The sequence below is a fragment of the Ostrea edulis genome, chromosome 7, assembly GCF_947568905.1.
Source record: "Ostrea edulis chromosome 7, xbOstEdul1.1, whole genome shotgun sequence".
Taxonomy (NCBI): Eukaryota; Metazoa; Mollusca; class Bivalvia; order Ostreida; family Ostreidae; genus Ostrea; species Ostrea edulis.
The window spans coordinates 85,925,237-85,948,905 of record NC_079170.1 but is presented as its reverse complement, the minus strand read 5'-3'; the positions used below and the strand labels follow the sequence as shown (position 1 = coordinate 85,948,905).

The 23,669-nt window shown below is 35.6% G+C and overlaps 3 protein-coding genes across 3 annotated transcripts in view; 1 reads left to right on the top strand and 2 right to left on the bottom strand.

Annotated features, from left to right (window-relative positions):
• Positions 1 to 23,669, bottom strand: part of LOC125653998 (serine/threonine-protein phosphatase 6 regulatory ankyrin repeat subunit B-like) — a 1,068,599-nt gene that overhangs the window by 327,815 nt on the left and 717,115 nt on the right. The gene's annotated exons all lie outside the window — the stretch shown is intronic.
• Positions 2,367 to 7,648, bottom strand: LOC130047536 (uncharacterized). The gene is made up of 4 exons (XM_056142839.1): positions 7,598 to 7,648; positions 5,935 to 6,059; positions 5,510 to 5,646; positions 2,367 to 4,234 (listed from the first exon to the last, which is right to left on the bottom strand). The coding sequence occupies exons 2-4, from the start codon at positions 5,973 to 5,975 to the stop codon at positions 3,492 to 3,494; spliced, it is 921 nt and encodes a 306-aa protein (XP_055998814.1). The 5' UTR covers positions 5,976 to 6,059; positions 7,598 to 7,648; the 3' UTR covers positions 2,367 to 3,491.
• The window catches only part of LOC125672810 (semaphorin-5A-like), a 32,760-nt gene continuing 24,476 nt past the window's right edge, over positions 15,386 to 23,669 (top strand). Inside the window, exons 1-4 of the mRNA XM_056145888.1 lie at positions 15,386 to 15,505; positions 17,687 to 17,788; positions 17,874 to 17,957; positions 20,296 to 20,346. Of these exons, the coding sequence (XP_056001863.1) occupies positions 15,386 to 15,505; positions 17,687 to 17,788; positions 17,874 to 17,957; positions 20,296 to 20,346 (357 nt within the window). The remainder of the gene's footprint in view (positions 15,506 to 17,686; positions 17,789 to 17,873; positions 17,958 to 20,295; positions 20,347 to 23,669) is intronic.

Here is a 23,669-nt window from a genome sequence, read left to right as displayed (position 1 = left end):
CCGCATTTCCCCCCCTTTTTAGTCGGCCTGTGTGGCTACATCAACTTACATGTACGTATTTATACTGAATGCATGATCATTTGGGTAATCCTGCAACAGGGGATCCAGGGCGTCTTCTTCTTCTGACATCAGGTCGTTTTAAAGATGTAAAATACAAGCGTTCGCTGTGACAGTCACGGTGAAGCTGTGTTTGTTCGTTTTCGTTGATGTTCTCCGTGCACCCTTTCAGAAAACCCCGCGAGGCCCGGGATCCGGATCACGGAAAAATAAAAGTATACAGGCTATATATAGGCGAACTTCTTTTTTGTTTTCTTTCTTTGGCAGAGAAAAAAATTATTACTATTCCGAACAAATATAACGTTTATATCTGAATTTGAAGTACTTTATTAATCTTTTTTAAATTCAATCTGCCGATGTAACATTCTCAATAGGTGTTTTATGAAGTTACATGTAGGTTGTGTAACTGTTATAAACCAATATTGGTTTTATGCTTTTAAAAAAAAAAAAAAAGCAGAGATACCAGGCTGATTATTTCATACATATATGTATGTTGTTTTAGTGTATCAACAGGTACCGAATTTACTAAAAAAGGACAATACAAATAGTTTTCACCACTTTATTGTGCGACGCGCGTCAATTGCTGTTAGCGACGTCGATTTGTCGCTAATTTTTAAGAAAACCGCGCAGCATGTCCCAATTTCATTTTATCGTAATATAAAAACTACAGAGAATTATGATATGAATAAGGGTCCATTAAAAAGAACATTTCCTCTACTTTTACAGGATGTATTTACTTTTTCCTATTTCCATATATAAATATAGATAAAACGCCGATCTGTTTAAACATTGAGAAATAAAATCGTAAAACAACGTATATGTGCAAAAAATTGCTATTTTCTTATAACTTTGCCAGGCATTAAAAATAATTTTTATATGTACTGAAAGCAGGGAATATATGCTTCTCAAAAATATAAAAAATATTGCATTCATAGGAAAATAAAAAAAATCATAACGAGGGGGGAAATGGCCTTGCGACAAAGAGTTGCGTCATATTTAGACGAAGTAATCTTTCATTTTAAATGCTTTTTTTAATTTAATGGCTTTATTTATTCAATTGATTTTTGCATAGTTAAAAAATATAGAAAATTTCCAAAAATATAATATATAAAACGTATATATTACGTTCGTAGTTTCAAAGATTTATAGACACCCCTTTTGCGTAGCCCTGTTTTTACGCGCTATCGGTCATATTGACCGATACGGTAGAGAGAGGGTTAAAATGTAAAAGTCAACACTGACGATTGCAAACGTAATCCTCTTCGCAAAACTCCATTTGTATTAGAAAAATGGTAATCGTTACATTTTGGCCTTTCGTGGGAATCGGTCACAGATTGTCAAATTGCAGTATACTATTACCGCAATTACCTGATTAGTAAATTATTACTCGTTTCGTAATTAGATTTCTAGTTTTCAGTTAAAAGATTATAATCGATCTGAATATTCATAATAGAAAATGTGATGAAATAGTGAAAAATTGCATGGAGTTTCCAGGACTATTCGTTTCATGTTGTTTTGAAATCCACACCGAGTATGCACTTGACTAACTCTATCAAAAGCCTCTTCCTGATCTATTTTTACACAATAACCTTCCGTACTGTCCACTTCAACCACGCCATTACTGTCTCGGTATACTTACTAACGTATCTGCTATATTTTTACCCGTAATACAGTATGTTTGACTTCAGATATGGTATTAGGGAAAACTAATTATGTAGTGGACATTCTAATTAGTTACTCAGCTAGAGAATACACAAATATTGCTGATCTTTACATTTCATTCACGATCATGTTGGAAAAGGAAGTCAGCCATTATTACGATGTAGTATACTTCCTTAACAGAATCGTAATGTGAATTGGGGGGGGGGGGGGGAGAAAAGAAATTATTGCTATTAAGCTAGACAATTAAATTTAAAAGGAATATAAACTATTGCTAATGTTTACATTTTCATTCATGTTTGTAAAGGAAGTCAGCCATTGTGACGATGTAGTATACCCCCTTAATAGCATTGGAATGTGAATTTGAAAAGAAAGTGGTGCTGTCTTTGTTGTCAAACTTGTCTCCATCCCAAGTTAGGTCTAAAACTGTTTAGTGTATTCAGCCAATCATTTGAAATAAAATTGAACCATTTAATTGAAAATGCATGACTAGGATTCAACATGAATATCAAATGGAAAAGCTCTTGACTTTACCGGCATCTTTGTGTTTAAAACATAATTCTAACAATATTGTATTTTGAAATATATGTATCATGGGCATGACAACATGACGTGTTACCCTCTTAAGAAGACAATAATCGAATAGCATAAATCATAATGATATAACATACAAATACCTGTACGTGATATCCGGTTTTATTGAAGTAATTATTAACTAGTTTTGACTTCATAACACACGAAATACATGTATGAGCTGTTCATTTTAGTTATAGAAATGCGTCAATGGTCCTTGTAACACAATAAAGATTTTTGGGGTCAAACTCGTTCGGCGGTAAATTTTGATGAGGGTAACTGACATTGTTAATAATCTTTACTTTTCAGTTAAATATCACATAGTAATTCTGATGTGATCTCCCCGACATACAGCGTATTAACCAGGGTAACATGTTCAGTAATTACAGAATTTCAGCGTGTATCATGTTTCGCAATCACAGAATTTCACTGTGTAACATGTTCCCTAATTACAGAATTTAACTGTGTAACATGTTCCGTAATTTCAGAATTTCACTGTGTAACATGTTCCATATTTACAGAATTTCAGCGTGTATCATGTTTGGCAATCACAGAAATTCACTGTGTAACATGTTCCCTAATTACAGAATTTAACTGTGTAACATGTTCCGTAATTTCAGAATTTCACTGTGTAACATGTTCCATATTTACAGAATTTCGGTGTGTAACATGTTCCATAATTACAGAATTTCACTGTGTAACACGTTCCCTAATTACAGAATTCCACTGTGTAACACGTTCCATAATTACAGAATTCCACTGTGTAACATGTTCCATATTTACAGAATTTCACTGTGTAACATGTTCCATATTTACAGAATTTCAGCGTGTATCATGTTTGGCAATCACAGAAATTCACTGTGTAACATGTTCCCTAATTACAGAATTTAACTGTGTAACATGTTCCGTAATTTCAGAATTTCACTGTGTAACATGTTCCATATTTACAGAATTTCGGTGTGTAACATGTTCCATAATTACAGAATTTCACTGTGTAACACGTTCCCTAATTACAGAATTCCACTGTGTAACACGTTCCATAATTACAGAATTCCACTGTGTAACATGTTCCATATTTACAGAATTTCACTGTGTAACATGTTCCGTAATTACAGAATTTCTCTGTGTAACATGTTCCATAATTACAGAATTTCACTGTGTAACATGTTCCGTAATTACAGAATTTCAGTGAGCAGATGGATTTAATTAGGAAGCACAATCAAATAGTTACTTCTGTCATTGTCAGGTGTTTCCTTCGCCATACAGAAACTCGCGTCAATATATCCGTCTGACATCCCAGTGGAGGAGGAGTGTGGTAACTGATATCCCTCTGAGTCCGTTAATCCATGATGTGTACCAGGTAACTCTTGATCCGACGGATCATCGACAGGGAAATGTTTTGTAGATTTAGTGATCGCATTGTTTTCATATCCTTGGTCTTCGATCTCCTCTAGGTTTTCCCATTCTTTCTCTTCGGAAGTATTGAATCCTTCTAGAGTTACCTCTCGCCCGTCTTTTGAATTTTGGAGAAGAGGAGAATAACTAATCCCCTGGTTAGAAACGACTAAAATACTGGATATTTCTTCATAATGGAATTCGTCTTGCACAATATCCGGGCGATTTTCCTTTTTATCACAATTCAATTTTCGCTTTGAAACTATTTTTTTGCAAATAATTCTACAAGCACACCTACAAAGAAGAGTTAAGAAAATTAACCCTACTCCGAAAATAGCCATTATCAAAAGGTTCTGTGTGGTAAAGAAGGCGTCTAATGGAGAGAGTTGCTGTGTTACTCCCGGCCCTGAAGTCTGATTATCCACCTTCGTCTCCGTGGTAGCGCTGATGGTGCTATATTTAGTTCTGGTAGTGGTGACGTAATACTTTTCGTTCGAGGTGCTGACTACAGACTGTTTGGTTGTATAGATCTTGGTGGTCGTCGTTTTCTCTACAAAAGTAAATATATATGTTGTATGGTCCGAGTGTTAGGGACGATCTTCTGCGGGACGAAGGGGTGAACAGTACCGGAAGGGACGGCGCAGTAATATATTTACCGCCAGTTGCAGAGTAATTTCGGTCTGAGACAGACGACGATATAGCTAGAGTGCGCTTGACAGAGATTCACGGATTCAGACCCTGGGACTTGTGGTCTTCCACTCGGATTACAAGTTAAAGATCGACTTCGGTGAGTACAATAATTATATTCACCAATATACATCAAATATATGTGTAAATTTCTTTTCTGACCTTTTATCTTCTCAGATCCGACACTTTAAGAAAGAAGGGTGGTGTTGGGTTTTCGTGCTATAGAGAGAGAGAGAGAGAGAGAGAGAGAGAGAAAGAGATCACATCCATCTAGGCACATCATAAAACTTAATTTCGATGACGATGGAATTCTCCCCCACGCTACACTGTCATTGAGAATGGAAATGGTTTACAGTCATTTGATGTAAATTTAAGGATGTATGCTACACCAGAGAAATTTGATATGTATGGAAAGTGGAGGATATGTACAACAATATTTTGAAATTGAAAACTTTCAAATTTACTTTATCTAGTGAGAAAAAAAGCAGTTTTTATAGAAGGCAATCTGAAAAAATTAAAAACCTCTGGTGTATTCGAACCCGCGATCAACAGTTCTGCATTCAACGTGCTAACTACTGAGCTACTCAACTATGTGATGATTTTTAAATGAATAGAAAAATATTGCTGATATTCATATTTTCATCCGTGTTTTAAAAGGAAAGCAGCCATTATGACGACGTAGAGTACCCCCTTAAGAGGATCATACGAGATACGCGTATTGCAGTTGAAGTTATATATAGAGAGTTTTGAGAGTGATCAAACTACTATGGTATTTAATGTATTTTAATTCTTAATAATGGTACCTTCACATTCACAGATTTTTCTTACGGATCCTTACGTATTCCACAAATCCGTAAAAGTACACGGATTGTTATGATTTAGACACGGAAACCGACGAGTGATTTACGAATGCTTGCGATTGACTACGAGTCGGAGATCCGTAAGGACTCGTAAGAAAAATCCGTTAGTGTGAAGGTAATATAAACGCATTGACCTTGCAACTTGACATATGAAGTTTGAACATAAGGGATCAATCTTAGATTATTTGTACCGTGAGAGACACGATAACAAAGGAAACACAATGTGGATTTTCGGTACAACCAGCGAAAATGAGTCAATTTTTGTCTAACTAACATACCTAGCAAAAGTATACGATAAGACAGTGGCGGATCCAGAAGATTTTCCAAGCGGGGTGGGTTGCTACCCAAGTTTGTATGTTTTCCAGCCAAGAAAGGAGTGGGGTTGAAGACCCAAAAATGGCAAAAATTAAATGACCTTTTAGAAAGAAAAAAAGATATTCAATCAATTACAAATATCCAATCCCTTTAGATCTGTCACTCCACATAAGATGAACTGCATGGAAACTTTAATAGCATTTCCGACATTTTTTTTAGTGTTACAATGCTTTTTTGTATTTTGAAGGTTAACTTTTGTATCCAACGTTTCCGTTCACGTATAGCTCGTTCCACAATGTACCTGAATGTAGACGCAAGGCACTTGGTAAATAAACCTTGTATCAGCTTTTAACTACAATCATAAGGATGGTCCGAAATGCATACGTACTCGGACATCCCCAGGACACATTGCACTTCTCCCGTGAACATTTACACTCTCCTTGGCAACCAACTCCAAATCAGGGAAATCACATGACTGACCGCAGTTCACTCCAAAATAGCCAGACCCGCACTCTACATCAAATTAAAAATATATAAATACATCAGCCCTAAAGTATTTAAATGTGAATACTTTAAAAAGATTAAAAGCATTTAAAGGTGCCTCAAAATCATAGCATCTGAATGTATATCAAATCAATTGTTTACAAAAAAGTTAAAATTAGATTACAGCCGTATCTAAATACATGTTACAAACAAGTGGAGATAGCGAACAGTGATCAAATTCTATAAAGATTACAGAATCAAGAGTATGGGGATCACGGCCACCAGCGGTGGGATCAGGTACCTAGGAGGAGTTAGCATCCTCTGTTGAGAATGAATTACTCAGTATGAAGAGTCAAATTATTGACAATCATATGAATGCATTTTACTTATAGAAACACTTTAGTACGGAAGCCGATAGGTGCCAGGGTATATAATTGATATTCATTTAACTGTCGGCCACCATTTATTACCGGGTATTTGGCGGCCGCCATATAAATTGACTGGCGGCCGCCAATTAATTCATCTGGCGGCCGCCACTTATTATATGGCGGTCACCACTTAATCTAAGTGACGACCGCCACTTACTTGAACTGGCGGCCGCCACTTACTTGACCTGGCGGCCGCCACTTATTTGACCTGGCGGCCGCCACTTATTTGACCTGGCGGCCGCCAGTTATTCAACTCCTCTCTCTTTCTATCTCTCTCTCAAAATGAAAGGGGATGCAATCCCTGTAATCTCCCTCTGCAATGCTTAGTAATTTATATAATATGTGATATACAATTAAGAGCATTGTTGTGGTAATGAATGGTAAAAATGTAATAATGATTGAACTGATGAATTGAATGACGAACGGAGCCACCTCCAATTTAGGAGTACGAAGTTTGGGCAAGAGAGACATTTTTAGGTTCCTTTTCTGTTTGCCAACAACTGTTGAAGACAAATTCTCCATCGACTGTCCCTATACTTTGAAAATCGATGCTGCGTGTTTGCGTATTATTCTGAATCTTTTCAAAATAACCACTCAGCAATATGAATTAAATTGTTTTTGAAATTGGCAGCCGCCATGTGTAAAATAAGTGGCGGCCGCCAGATAAATTGAATAGCGGCCGCAAGATAGTAAGTGGTAGCCGCCAGTTAAATGAATCTTAATTATATACCCTGGCATCGATCGACTTCCGTACTATAGCACTATGAATTGTTTGTGCAAAGAGTGAAAATCGTTAAACAATTGCTTCTACAACGAGTCAAGATTTTCATGCACACTATATAATATCTAAAGTATAGCTTATTCCTGTACATATAAAGTGTGACCGGTCAACAAGGGATGCTCACTCCTCCTAGGCGCATGGTCCCACCTCTGGTGTGCACAGGAGTCTGTGTTTGTCCTACCCTAAATTTTGCATTCTTTATATTCATGAAATTGATCACTGTTCGTTATCTTCAATTTTTCATAGAATAGTGGTAAATGATGAAGATCAAGTTTAGTTTAATGATATGAATGACTATGATATTTTAAAGAGTCAACTTCCCATTGCACCGGAAGGTGTTAATTTCGTGCAACACGTACTTTTACAGCTTTCCGTCCTCTCGTCCCATTGATGGCCTGTACAGCATATTCTGAGCCTGTTCATAAAGTATACAAGAATCTGGAATGATTTTAATTTGAAAACGAAAAACTTCTATCTATAGTACGACCCCCGTATAAAATGAGAAACATTCAATGTGACCTTTGCACTTTGTCAGTCCTGTTGGGGGTAAGAAAGAGATTGCACTGAATAGCGATGCTATTTTCAGAAGTTTCAATCTGCACTTAATTACTTTCAATGAAATACTTCCTTAATTGCCGACATGGCGGAGAGTCACACAGTAAATATGTGAATATTTGTGTCAAACTTTAGTGATCCAATTTACATGTAGTTGTAACTCAAAACATTTCAGTTTATTTTGTAAGAATTAATAAGTCGTTTCCATTACCATAAGCATTGATGAAATGTTCTCTAGAACGATTATACTTACTGAGGTAATCACGACAAATTCTAATAAAACTTTGCTGATGGTATAGATACATATATTAAAACCGTCTTATAGAGGAATGTATACACAAAATGAGGAACGAACATTCAAGGGCATGTTCAGAGTCATTTTTTTCCCTTCTTTTTGAGTACTCACTTTACAAAGTCATGGCTAAATAAAGTAACACTCAAGATTTCATGACGTCTCCATATGAGTGAAAAATTCTCGAGAGGAACGTTAGACAATATAATATTTAATCAAACAATCAAAATTTCAAGTGTTTTAACAAAAATTGAAACATTAATTGGAACTTTAAGGTCCATAATTATCGAAATACTTGTACCACCCACTTCGTTAGATAATTTTCAATAGATTGACTTTAGAAATAATGTAGCGATTCTAGACACACTGAATTCGTTCTTTATCTTTTAAAAAATATCCAATTTCAACACAAATTCTTAACTCCATCTTCAAACTTTTACCTCATTTCAAATTAAGAAAGGTTTTGGAAAAGACTACATGCTTTACGTGGCGAAAGAATTTTTTAAGGATATGAGGCAAACTTCCACCAGAGTTCGTTTGCTCTATTCGTAGGTGACGTAATGAGGCCTCGACGGGGAGTTTGGGATATGAGGGACGATGATCACGTGATGGTTGCGAATTTATTATAAATTTAGAACCGGACGCAGCGTAGTTAAGCTTCCCTAGAAAAATGACAATACTGTACAGACACACTATACGACGTCATAATAAAAAAAGTACGTCACGACGTTGTATCGCGGGGAAAATGTCATCATGTTTTGTTGTAATTTGCTACCGCTGTCAAGTGTTTTGTGTAAATCTGTTGATTGAATTCTTGTCAAATGATAATTTTCATTTTATTTCATAGTGATTACAAGTCTCTTTTTCATATGTATACATTGCATATATTAAATATATGTATAGTATGCGCCACAATAATTTTGATACTATAGCCTACAATTTATAGTCACCGAAATCGCTCCTACATGCACATGCAATTTGCATCTCTAGGCATTTACCAAAAGAAAGTCAACCGTCTGTAAACAATGACTCAGCGCAAGTGTAAGATGATGATCGTTTGTTGATATTCACTATAGTAGTGTGAAACTAGATCTGGACACACATTTCTCTGAATCTTGCTTGGGAGACGTACAAACTATTCAGGTGCTTTTATAATCGATCCTTGTTTGCGAAAAATACCCCCCCCCCCTTATGACGGCAGTCGTTACTTTTGGTCAAATATTAACGTCGATACTAGGAATGTTTAATTTTTGCAAGCATTTTCATGTAAATATAAATACGCTTTATCTCTGAAACTATTTCATATTCCAAATTATTTTTACTAACTTTACGAAACACTGCTATGGAAATGGTAACTAACTTAAAAAATATGACACACGTCGGAATGTATGCGAGAAGCAGACGTGTGAAAAAGAAAAAGGTGCAAAGTCACAACATGTGCGATACATAAATACTTTGAAAAATAGCATGGAGACGATCGAGTCAAGCGACACTAGCTACCATGGCCGCGGAAATGCTGTTAATCTAGTAAAGAAGTAGTAGCTCATATTGACCTTAACTAGACCTAACCCGTGGTTTGAAGAAGACGTATTGTTTAGAGCTAGACTAGACGTTTTGTTCGAAGCCATGTTTAATATATACATGTATATTTTAAAAAAAAAACTAAATTTTAATTTGTTTCCATTTACTCAATTTTTGTTCCATAATTATGAAAATTCTAAATATTTCAATAGGTTCAAAACAAATATAGTTTCTAACAATGTATTCCAAAACAGGCACGAAGAATTAGCCCCCCTCCCCCTTGCACCCCCCTCCCCCGTCTTTGACAATGAGCTTTTTTTTTAAAAAAAATTTGTAGTGCAAATAAATTGAGACTGTCCCATCCCCCATTACTTTTAACAGTAGTTGTTCATGAAAAGAATATAAGCTTGAAAGTTATTAATAACAAATATTTCGCCAAGCCTAACCCCAAGTGAACATATCAATGTATAACTTCAAGGACGCCTACCTCAAAATCAAGATTAGCTTCACCCCTTCATATTTCTACAGGAAGTTGGGTATATGAATAACTTTTAATTGCAGTGTTTGCAAAAAAATTCATTGACAAGTTTTTGAGCAGTGCTTCATTTAGTATCTAGACTACCCTGTTTTTGAGTACCAATTTCCACCCCAAATCCTTAAATTTTCCCAATTTCTTATTATATGGTTATGTTTAAGCATTTTATTATTATATATTTTATATTTTACATATATTCTAAAAATTATTGTAAAAGATATAGATAAAAATTCCATCAAATCATTTTTTTGAATTGAAAATCGGATAATCTTGTAAAATTCACAATTTTCGAAAAGGGGGGTAATTCAAAGCTTATTATCTCCCTTGTATACCTAGAAAGTGGCCATGAAATTTATACACATTGTACAGGACATCCTGATGGTGCTTCATGAAAAAAAGAAAAAATATTCATTGACGAGTTATTTTTGGCCACATCGTCCCGCATGTCCTTAATCAAAATACTATACACTTGCGTGATTCAACAATTTTTATTTTATTTGATATATCGTCAACGTTTATAAACCTACATATGTATATTTCAATTCTGACTGTGTGGTTAAAGCGTTCAGATCATGATCGGGTAGTTGTAGGTTCAAATCTTGTTTGTTCCTTGGTCGTGTTAAACATATTGATTAATTGATTGTATATTATTTAACGTCCCTCTCGAGAATCGTTCACTCGTGTGGAGACATCACCATTGCCAGTGAAGGGCTGCAAATTTTGGCCTACATGTATGCTCAGCGCTTACGGCCTTTGAGTAGGGAGGGATCTTTATCGTGCCACTGAGGCACTGGGGCACTGAGGACCTATTCTAACCTGGATCCTCCCGGGAACACTGTGCCGTGTCATAAACACATAAACACTTTGGTCTACAACCAATCGCACATCGTTGCGCTTGGCTTCTATGTGCGATTGGCTTACAACATAATCAGCATAAAAATGTGTAGGTGTTCAGTGTTAGTTATATAGTTTTGACTAGGCCCATATATATCGTTTTTATATGAAGATTTTTATCTATCTATCTATTTTTCTATCTATCTATCTATCTATCTATCTATCTATCTATCTATCTATCTATCTATATATATATATATATACTACTCAAAATTTGATAAGGATCACTAAGTTATATGTGTGTAATTTACCACTAACATAACAAAAGACATAAATTTGACTCAGAAACGTGTTTACTCAGGTTATGAATGAAAATTCTTGAACGGCATGAACTTTTATCAATACGGAATGCTTGAAATCTGATAACAACACCAAAAGGCATTTCATTACAAAAAGTTAACAGCAAACCAGAGAAAAAATTACACAGTTTTTGGGGATAGTCCATCATTACACTTAGTCGATGAAGTGTCAATACCGGGTATGGCCCCCCTTGCATCAATGACGGCTTGACAACGTCGAGCCATGCTGTCAATAAGCACCCGGATGTTTCCAATGGGAAGGTTGTTCCACTCTTCCACGAGGGCGTTTCCGAGCTCTGCCAAAATCGTGGGTTGTGCTCTACGGCGTGAAAGGGCAACCTGCAGCATGTTCCATACATGCTCAATCGGGTTCAAGTCCGGCGAGCGTGCTGGCCAGTCCATACGGACAATTGTCTCCTGCTGAAGGTACTGCTCCACCACCCTGGCGCGATGAGGACGGGCGTTATCATCTATCAGGATGAACTCTGGGCCAACAGCACCAGCGTAGGGTCTGAAATAAACATCGAGGATCTCATCCCGGTACCGCACCCCCGTCATTGTTCCTCTCTCCAGGACATGAAGATCTGTTCTTCCATCCCTGCTGATTCCACCCCAGACCATGATGGAACCACCACCATAACGGTCATGTTGTCGTCGCCACACTCGGTGCCTCCTGTCTGTAAAGTCCAAACAATACCTGGACTCATCGGTGAACAGAACTTGAACCCAATCGTTCTGTGTCCAAGTGACATCATCTTCAGCCCAGTCCAATCGCTCCCGCCGGTGTCGAACAGTCAGAGGGACTCGAACACATGCCCTTCTCGAGTTGAGACCTGTATTGTAAAGCCGATTCCGTATCGTCTGAGTGGACATATTCACCCCCGAGGCGTTCAGGAGGTCGTTACGTAGGCTGGTTGCTGTCCAGAAGGGATGGTGTCGTGCCTGAAGAGCCACAAAATGGTCTTGGCGTTGGGTTGTCGACCTCTGACGACCACCCCCATGTCGGTGTGCTGCTGTATCAAAAGTTTGCGGTCGGTTCCAGGCCCTGTTTACAACGCTCTGGCTGACGTTTAGTGCATTTGCAACGTCACGTTGTGAATAGCCAGCGTCAAACATTCCAATACATCTGCCCAGTTGTTCTGTCGTCAGGCGACGCCTTACACGTTGAGGGGGCATTGTGTTGATAAACGTAGTCTAAACACTCAAGTGAGTTTGAAATTTTAGAAAGAATCAGACACCGATGCCTGAGTGAAAATCGTGCAATGGTAACAAAAGCATAAACTGTGATGAGAAACGCATTTCCCATGGCATGAAATGCACGTGCAAGTTTGTTGAAGACGTTTTTGATTTCACTTGGACACAATATTGCCAGTTATGCAGTTATTAATTTTTTAAACAGAAAAATATCTATGATCGTTATCAAATTTTGAGTAGTATATATATATATATATAAGGTGAAGTTGGGCATTAAGTAATTAAGGTGACTGCACTTATTCTGAGGCATTAAGGCTTCAAAAATATAAGTATAGCCATATCGACACTAAATATTGTTTCGTTATAAATATACATATTTCCTGGTCTCCTTAATATTTTGTAAATACTTTGGAGGTTTTAAGTTGACCTTTATATTTTTATGACGATCCTCGGGGTTTTAAGTAGACCAAGTACATGCATATACAATGTACATGTATAAAGGAGACCACAAAAGTATATATACATGATTATGCAGACCATTTTTTTCTTTTCTGGTTATTTCCTTAAAGAATTGTTGCATTTTCAGATTAGATATTCATTTCTAAACAAGAGGCCCACAGACCTTATCAGTCACCTGAGTACTAGTGAAAAAGTATCACTACTCCCAAGGGCTATGAAATTTAGAAAAAAAATTCTGTTCTGAATATCTAAGCTAAATTCTAATGTTCAGCAACAGTATAAAACAAGATGTGTTCTTCAATGCCCTCAAAAGTGCATACACTGATGAAAGGCTTTAAATAATATAATAGGTGTATTAACATTAAAACATTTGACTAATTTGGATCCATCCCAGAGTCAAAACCCTAGTTTGTAAAATTAACCATTTTTTGTACATCCTTTTCTGCTATTCCTAAGTATGCATTTACATTATACAGTATCAACAAACTTACACACAAATACTATAAACTAAGTTTGGCCCCATCCTGGGGTCAGAACCCCTACCCTGGGGATCATGAAATTTACAATCTTGGTAGAGGCCTTCCTCCTCTACGTCACTATGCATTTGGTTTTTTCTTAAACATGTGCGGTTGTAGAGAAGAATTTTTTGAAAATTAGTCAATGTTTGGCAGTTTTGCCCGCCCCTAAAGCCCCAGGGGTGCAGGAATCCTGAAATTTACAGTTTATGCCCCCCCCCTTTCCGAAGATGCTTCATACCAAATTTGAAAAGAATTGGAATGATAGTTATCAAGAAGTTAAAAATTTCTATTATTCGAACATTTAATAACTGTCCATTTTGGCCCACCGTAATACCAAACCCCTACCCCTGGGATCTTCAAATTTACAATTTTGGTAAAGGAATACCTGCTCTTTCTAAATATCCATTTAGTTTCAATTTAGTATCAACAGCACTAAAGATGTTATTTTAAAGTGTTTTACACATAATTAACACAGTAAAGTAAGTTTGGCCCTGCCATGGGGTCAAAACCACTACCCCGGGGATCATGAAATTTACAATTTTGGTAGAGGCCTTCCTGCTCTACATCACAATGCATTTAGGTTTCTTTAAATATACGCGGTTGTAGAAAAGAACATTTTTGAAAACTGGTCAAGTTTTGGCAGTCTTTGCCCCACCCCAAAGGCCTCAGGGATGCAGTAATCTCGTCTACCCTAGTTCACGTCGTTCTGAGATGTTACATAAAATCCGTAAAAGCATGTAAATCTTATTTTTTTAATCATATATAATCACTCCTCGATTAACATGATATTGTGTCATGTCTCCTATGTTTGTAAATTTGCTAAATACCGACGATGAATATGACGTCACAATGCACTGTTTACATCAATAGCGTTATATTTCCCGCGTTCAATATATATGTATAGGCGGACCAAATGTCCAAAATTAGGATGCTTTGATAAAGCTCTGTCCGCGTGCTAACTTCGGGTTGTTTTTTGTCCTGTTTTGGATAGAGATACTAATGCCAATAGTTTTTGCTTTATGGTTTCTGCTGCAGTTCTAACTGAATACACTATGAAAAAGGCCACAAATAAAGCAGTGAACGCATCCGAGTTGTTGATGGCTGGTGAGAGCCAAGGGGGGAAAAAGATGTGCAGACTTTTTTTTTAAAAATAAAAATTTATGTCCGGTAAAAAGTTTTAGCTGGAAGAGAGTTGGATCCCATTAGGATAAGTGGGATCTGCCCAGACTGTCTAGAAAATATTACATGCAAGGTGAAGATAACGAACAGTGATCAATCTCATAACTCCTACAAGCAATACAAAATAGATAGTTGGGCAAACACGGACCCCTGGACACACCAGAGGTGGGATCAGGTGCCTAGGAGGAGTAAGCATCCCCTGTTGTGACTTGCTGTACTTCATTTGTGATAAAAAAAAATCCTATTTACATTAAATTGAAGCAGTCCTATTTCCATGGAAATCACAAGCCGGCATTACTTATTCTAATGCCGCTACTTTGGCATATATTAACTGTTTTTAATCAGGGTTTTGTTCACGTAAATATCACGCTTAGCTTGCACAAACCATAGATATGTCTTGATAGTGCACATGTTTATATGATAGAAAATATTGTTTAGCCAAAGCTGCTAAGATCCAAAGAAATATGAAATGTTATACTGCTGTCGTGTAATTTCTGTCTGATCAATATGAAAGTAAACTGATGACGTCATAACTATACACGGAGTAACGTTGACACATGTAAAGAATACTTTCGATTTCCTCCTTTAAAGAGTTATCGCTCTTTGATCGTTCTTCGATATAAGGAGAGAGAAACCGCGTAAGTCTCGCGAGATTTTCCGGACAAACAGTTGTCAAAGACGCTACAGTTGTCAAAGACGCTATGCCTGCGCGACATTGCATTGCTGTCGGTTGTACTACTGATAGTAGAACGTCAAGCAACGATGTCAGTTTTTACCAGCTACTCAAGGTGGAGAGTGAATTGAAGAAGTGGCTGCGTTTGGTGAGGAGAGAGGGATTGTCTGTAGACAGTAAAGCCGATAATCGGCATTAGGTCGTCTGTTCCAAGCATTTTATCGATGGAAAACCAACTCCAAATAACCCCTATCCCACTATGTTTGCCTATAATAATTATAAAATGGCTACACCAAGAACTCCCACTTAGGCAGAAAAACCAGCGAAACTCAAGAACATTCAGAAAACAAAAGAATCAAAATTGTGAAATGCGATTCATCCACGGACAAAAGTAAGATATGCTATCCGTATGTTGCAGGATAAATAGACATTCCATTAACAATTGACAACAACAACGAGATTCAAACAGGTTTGTTCAACATTTATTACGTGCATGTTTATGATACTAAGTAGGGATGGGGCAATTGAAAAAAGTAATTTTAATTGAGTGTGTAATTAGTTGATAATTACAAATTTTCACATAATTGAAAATAATGTGTAATGGAGCATTTTCCCAATTACAAGTCACTGTGAGTTAATTAATTAAACTGAAAAATTACCATTTTTTTCCATCTTGTTTATTCAATTCAAATTTGCTTATAAATAAGTAATCTAAATAAATGTAACTTCATGGAGACATTACAGAAGTCATTGATGATTGAAACAAAGTATTCATAGAAGAAGTAATACTCATGTACTGTGTGATATTAGATATATTACAAATAATTATACCCCATCAATATATGTTAATTGGTAAAGTGGCTACTCATGGACACCTCACCTGGGTGGCCAGTATATATCCCCAGATGGTGAATGTATGGTTAAACCTATTGAGGCAGAGACACACTGATAATAAATAGTAATCTTAACAAAACACCAATCCAAAACACCCCAACTGAATCAAAACATCAGTGATGGCAGGTATTTTGAAACACTTTGAACAATGATGGTCCCCCAAACCCAGGATTGAAACACTCATCATTAAAAAATGCAACTGCAAAAATTCCTTAAGTATTGATAAGATTCATATCATCGTATACAATGTGTGTATATTATTGTATATGAATTGTTTTGGCTATAAAATATTGAAATTAGTTAAATATTGGTGTCATTTAATTAATATCATGTACACCTTATATGCAGTGTGATATAACATGATTTTGTCTGGTGCCATATTCATACATTCAAATCACTCATTTTATTTTGAATAATATTGTTTCTTTTGTATAATCTAGCTATTATAATATATGTGCCTTAGCCATTAGTTGTTATTGTGATTGTGCAAATAAATAATTGTCATTAATTACTTTTGTCAAACGTAATTGTAAAAAATTGCTGTTAATATAAATTTAATTTATTCAAATCTGGGATATTTTTTCTAGATGTTGTTCAATGCCAAACTTTACACCATGACCATTCCTACATATGCTGTAATCCTGAGATGAAGTACTGTAGAGAGCAAGGCCTTATAGAAAGAATAAGACTTTTAGAGGCAAGTTAGTCCTGGCAAAGTAAAAACATAAGTCATCAGCATAAATATATTGTGCCAATTTTATTTCTTTACTGCTCTTCTATTTTTGTTCACTTGGATTATTAGTGGTGGATCCAGAAATTTTTAATTCAAGCAATATTTATTCAATACCTTTCCCCCTTTGACATTGATCAAATAAGTATTTCCCCTTCCACAGGTAAAATTTACCTTCATTTGTAGAAAGTTTCTGAAACTACACAAAATTGTATGAGAATTTCAACAAAAATCATCTTTATATATTATTATTAATCACTTTCTTTAATTATCAAAGTATTGCAAGTAATCAATCAATTTGTATGCCTGTTTTGAGATATAATCTGAGGATTGTCCCCCAACCCAACCCCCTCCCAAGGAAGCTCATGACTTCATTTTAAAAAATTCCCTTTAAATATGAAATGGGTAGTAGGCCTAGCATCTAAAAGCTGGATAAAACCCTGATTGGTACCGGTTGTATATATTCTTAATATAGTACATGCATTTAATATATTTGAAAATTACTTAAATCTCTTGATAAGTGCAATAAATATTCATGCACAAGTTTAAAAAGATCATAATTATTTGTGATAATAATGTATAGTGTGGATTACTACACATTTAGGGAATAAATGGGGTGGGTGGGGGATTGTCTCTGTATCCACCACACTGATCATTCACTCCACAATCTATATATTGTGAATGTGGTGATTGAATTTATTCCAGGTTAAATGCGGAGAACTTGAAGTAGAAAACAAAGAACTGAGAAAAGAGAATGAAATCCTAAAATCCCGTGAAGTTGATTTCCGGAAGGAACTTCTCAACAATGTACTTCAAGATGACAAAAACATCAAGCATTTTCTAGGGTTACCCCCTCTTAGTTTTCTTACATTCTTTTTGCAATTCCTTGCAGTATTTTATGACAAGGTTTCATTTTGGAAAGGGGCTGGGAGGTCAGGATCCAAGAAATGGCAAGAAAAACAGCAAAATAAACCAGGTAGACAGAGAAAACTATCTATGAAAGAGGAATTTGTTATAGTAATGTTGAAATTAAGACTGGGATTAGATAATTCAACTCTTGCTGTGCTGTTTGGTGTTTCTGTTGGGCATGTTTCAACCCTTTTAGCACCTGGATAAAATTTTTTAGCTCAAATTCTAGACTCTGTAGTTAAGTGGCCGGCAAGTGAAAAGGTCAGGAAACACATGCCATTATCATTTAAACTCAAGTATCCCAAAACAACTTCAATAATTGACTGTACAGAAGTCTTCATCCAAAAACCCAAAAATTGTTCAGCTCAAGCAAGCACATGGAGTAATTACAAGTCTCATAACACCCTTAAAGCTCTGGTTGCTATACAGCCCAATGGGGCATTTACTTTTGTATCAAAATTCTGGAGTGGCAATATCAGTGACAGAAAAATTACAATTGAGAGCAAATATCTTAATCACATTTCTCCAGGGGATGAAGTGATGGCTGACAGGGGATTCCAGATACGAGACCTTCTTACTTTGAAAGGTGCATACTTGAACATGTCACCTTTTACACATGAAAAAAGAAATGGCAAAGGAAGGGTGCTAACTTCAAAGCAAATTCTTGAGACTCGCAAGATTGCCTCACTTCGTATTCATGTGGAGCGAGCTATTAGAAGACTAAAATCTTTCAAAATGTTGGGAGGAATTCTACCCCTTAACATGAAAAATTTGTCATCTGCAATGTTGCGAGTAGCTGCAGCTTTTTGTAACTTTCTGCCACCTCTGTCAAAGAAATTTAAATAGAACATTGTTTATCATGTGACACTATATATATTAAAGCAATATTAGCTCTAAATCTCAAAATTTTAAGTTGTACAGTTGTAAAAATATATTATTTTAATAGTTTTGTCTGTAATTTCTACTTCATGTATTATTCTTGGTAAAATTGAAACTAAGTCAAAATAAAGATCCTGGTTCTATTGAATATGTAGCTTTGACATTAAACAAAATTTTGTATTGGGAGACAATAAAGTAATTTTGTTTCATTCTGAACTTCTGAATAATTTTTGTAATGCAAGTTGAATTTTTTAAAGAAGTATAAACCATAATTTTTCAACAAAAGTTTTCAACACCTAATTATTACAGCTAATATTGCTTTAAAGTTCACTTTTCTCATAGCAGTGACATTTACAGTATGCAAATGTATGTACTACAAAATCTAGGAATTGTATTTTATGAATATGATACATCATTATCTTTGGAAAGTAATCTTTATTGAAACATTGATTGTTTGTTCAAATGTGTTCATTGAAATAGTGATTCTCATTAAGTACATGCACAATGCACATTAATAAATTCATCAAACAACTTGTGTAAAAACTTCAATTTTTAATTACATTTCCTTTGTATGGACCTGTGTCACATTGTTCAGAATCTTGAATAAAAAGCAACATGCTTAAGGAATAACAAGCAGCATGCACAGTGCAGTGAAAACCCCCCTGAGAAATTCATATTTCAACATATGCATGCATACACTGTACTAAAACTAATGATAATATCAATATTAAAACATATATGATAATTCTTAAATGAATATGCAATTAAGTATTAGTATTTTGAAACATATGACAAGCTGTGTCTATCAAAATCTAACTGAGGTTTGGTTGAATTACTTAAAAACTTTCACTATGCCTGTTTGCAATCTTAATGGTCTTTGTGAAAACTATTTATTCAGTCAGGTTTTATAAGAAAGTATGTTTCAACATGGTCACAAGATGAAATATGATTACTTAAATTAACTTTGAATTGATTTTCTTTTTGATATCTTACATAATTTATCAATTTTTATTCCCATAAAAAATTTGGACCCAAAAGGGTCATGACATAACTGAACTTGAATTCAAAAACATGGGGATGATTTGATACCAATATGACTAAATTAATCTTGTTCTGGAGAAGGTGAAGGTCACAAGGTCAAGAATGCATGGTATATGAAAAAAAAGGTTTTGTCAAAAGAAATCTATATATACAAAGTATAACATGTATGCAACTGGTTTCATCTAAACCAAGTTTGGCAGGACAAAGCATGTATAAAAACTCTTCAGTTTGTCTGACAGCAATTCCCAATCTGCACTTGAATAGTGAACTCTTTCAACATGAATATCTTTCTTTGTATATAAGACAAAATCACAAAATGAAAAATTTCCTATTGCCATTTGACCAAGCATCTGGACATAATATGGAGAGGACAAATTTTTTTTCAATTCATATTTGCCATGAGCTGAAATACAAGATGAATTTTTTGACATAGCAACCTGAGAAATTTCATTCTGAAAACTGAATGGACATTTGATTTCCAACAGTCCTTTTCCACAACATTTACATTCTGTAACACCATCTGGGGAAGCGGCAAGGTAAGGAAAGTCCTTGTACACAAATATACCTGTCTCAGAACACTGAAATGATGGATGCCGACTGGACATGTACTCAATGTACTTTCCTCTGGCAACAGGTTCTTGTGACTTCCCATATTCAACAGACTTCGAAGCAAATTGGTATTTTCCCAAGATACTCTTTACAATGTAATTTTCTGTGCTGTTGCCTCTGTAATGAAATGCACTGTAAAAGTTAGATGCAGTTAGTCTACCTTTCCTTTGATAATGCCACATCAAGTTATTTGATTGGCCCCATGTTAGTTCCCTAACTTGATTTATGTAAGAATCTTCAATGCTGAGATTCTCTTGCCCATGTTTGGCCAAAAGTTCAAGATGTTAAGAGGAGTATCTTCAACCAACATTGACACATCACTTTCGCTGTCAGAATCAGACAGAGTATATAATGCCACTGCAGCTGTCTGGCTTTGCTTTAAGACTTCCATGATGCCTTTCTCTATTGCCCTTTGATCCAGTGTTGCCGATTTCAGGGGTAGATAGCCAGAATCCACAGATGGGCGTGCCTTATCGGGTAGATTCGTATCAAACCTGCAATTGAATAAGGTCTAATATATAAGTAAAAACTGAAACAATATGCATTGTAAATTGCATATCTATTTATCATTCTAAATGTTGACATTCAATTTTAATATTGTTCTCTAAACTTGATTTTTTTTCTTCTTCAAATTTTAGAGGTGTGGGGTTCCATCTAGAATTTTGAAAATACTGGATTTATGTGGAGTTTTGAAAAAGGGTTTTAATTTCCACAAATTCAGAATGTATTTCAGAAATGGAGACTGTATACAATTGAATTATGTACATGTATATAAAATTGAACATTGAAGAAAATTAAGATCTAATTAAATTGAAACGACAACAACTAAATTTAGTCAGACTGAATATTTAAAAGACAATATTTAATATTTCTTTTACTTGATATCCAAGTCATTAACAGCTATTGGCCTGCAAACTTTTCTAGGTTTGTCCCAATATGCTGCAGTATCAGTCACTCCTATGGTACTTCTGTCTTCCATGGATATAACATGATCGATAATGCCAAATAGTAGGGCAACGACATGTTTGCATGATCCATTCCCCCTGTTTAAGATTATAAATAGTTTTCATATTTCACATACTTCAATATTGGACTGGAGTTAAAGTCTTATGAGACAAAAATACTCAGCCCAGTAACAAAATAATTATAGTGTTCATTTCTGATGCAATATACATGCACCACTATAGGTATATGTTAATTAACTTACGCAACACATGTACATTCAGCTGAAAAAATGTGTCCTGAATTCTCAACAAGAATCCATGGGGAATAAGGTTCACTGGACTGCCTTGTTTCGGGAACACATCTGCCCTTGATGAAACACAGATCATTTCCTGGAATATAAGTGGAATCTTTAAGCTATATGATTTTTCAAATACATAATAACATACATATTGGGACATAAAATTAAAATGTTCACAAGTTCTTTGCAGACTGACTGAAATTTGACTCAATAGATCCAAGCAGACTGCTAGATTAAAATGTTAGAAATCTGAAGATTAACAGTATTTTATGTTAATTCATTTTCTTTGATTTACACATTAATTATTATTTGTTCTAAGGACAATTCAACTTAAGTAGTAGATTATCATCCGGGGTCACAAAAAAATATGGGGCGGGTGGGAGGATTTTTTTTTTTATTTTTGTTACCCCGAGGAGAAAAAAAAATTAATGACAAAAGACATCACACAAAGTGTTAATCAAGTTAACATCCACAGTATCCTTGGTAGAGTATATAAAACCAACATTCTTTGACTTTAATTATTCACTCATGTTACTGGGAAGCAAGTTTGTTTGAAATTGTAATTTTTGTGAAAAAAAAATCAGATTGGGCTTTTTTGAGGGGCGGGCGGGGATGATAATCTAGTAATTAATTTTAATTCGTCTAACAGCAATCTTTGATTATGTGGCTGACTGATTGAATTTGCATTGCTGAAATGTATTTTGGATGGTTAAATATTGAATCATGCAACATTTCAATAATAACTTGATTATGGCCGGCACATCTAAATAAATAATGACTCTGTACTAGCCAGTCCAGCTGGTCAGACAAAATCTTGTGTAATGGTTAGGGGTTTACCAGTGCTACTAGTAGCACATTGACTATTAGCAAAATCTCTTTAGAACTTGTGAGCACTACTGGATTTGGGATAATGTCTCAACTTGATTATGGTTTGTATCAGATATATTAATTCACATGTTCATATTTGGTACCATGACATGCTCCAGGAACTGACAGGTAGCTGAGTAATTTCCACATTTTCTCCTTAATATTCAAAAGATCTTGGTTCAATCCCAGTATCAAACCAGTCCAGCTGGTTTCGGTCCTGTTCAAATGAAATGACAGACAAAAATTAAGTTTTGTACATATCTGTCAGTATATACAAAATTAAGATTGCAATAAATTCACATACATCTCAAACAAAAAATATATTTGTTCATTAATCAATGGTACATGTATCATTACATGAGGGGCAAGTCGTTTGCCCTTTGAAAGAAAATTAAATCACACCACGAAATTTTACAGCTCATTGATTTCTTAAAGCTAAAGCTCTCTAAATTTGATTTCATATACATGCATGTATCAATCATCAGGTACATTGTAGGCCTAGTACTTCATGGATCTCTGGTAAATTTATGAATATTTCACAGTAGATTATAATTCTACTAAAAACTAAAACCTCACTTTGAATGAAAATAATTTCTGCTGAATAATTTTAAGCGATGTAATTATAGTGAAGCATAAATTTTATGTAAGTAGTAGTACTACCTAATACTGCCATTGTAACATCATGGATGTGGCCGGAACAATGTAGTTTATACCCATTGTCGGATTTTCTTCTCCGTATGCGTTCTGCAGACCACCCACAGTAATTCTGCAGAAAACTCGTAACATCGAAGGTGTCGACTGAAGGAATGTTAGCGAGATTGGGTGTCCAGACGATGTCAGAATCCTTGTCATTAGGCTGTGGGAACGTTATCCCGCGAACAGTCCATCTCTTGACTGAGGCCTTCACATCGTCAAGATTGATTTGTGGTAAATCAAGAGCATCCGCACTTTCACACAAGTCAACAAGATCTTGTTTATTTTTGTTTGAAAAGGGAATACCTTTCGATTTGAGTATTTGTTTCAGGTCTGCGCACTGCAATCCGTGATAGTTCGACGCCATCGTTGACAACTTACGTGACGCGATATGACGCTTGTCCCAGATAACGCTACTAAACGCGCCTTCAAATTGAAGAGCTCGGT

Bases quoted from the DNA above. Each gene is read 5' to 3' on its own strand.
- LOC130047536 (XM_056142839.1), bottom strand. From the start codon at position 5,975: ATGTTCACGGGAGAAGTGCAATGTGTCCTGGGGATGTCCGA. The intron at 5,647-5,934 runs GTACGTATGCAT...TCTTTCTAAAAG, and splicing joins TGTGTCCTGGGGATGTCCGA to GTCATTTAATTTTTGCCATT. The intron at 4,235-5,509 runs GTATGTTAGTTA...TTACTTTTGTAG, and splicing joins TTATCGTATACTTTTGCTAG to AGAAAACGACGACCACCAAG.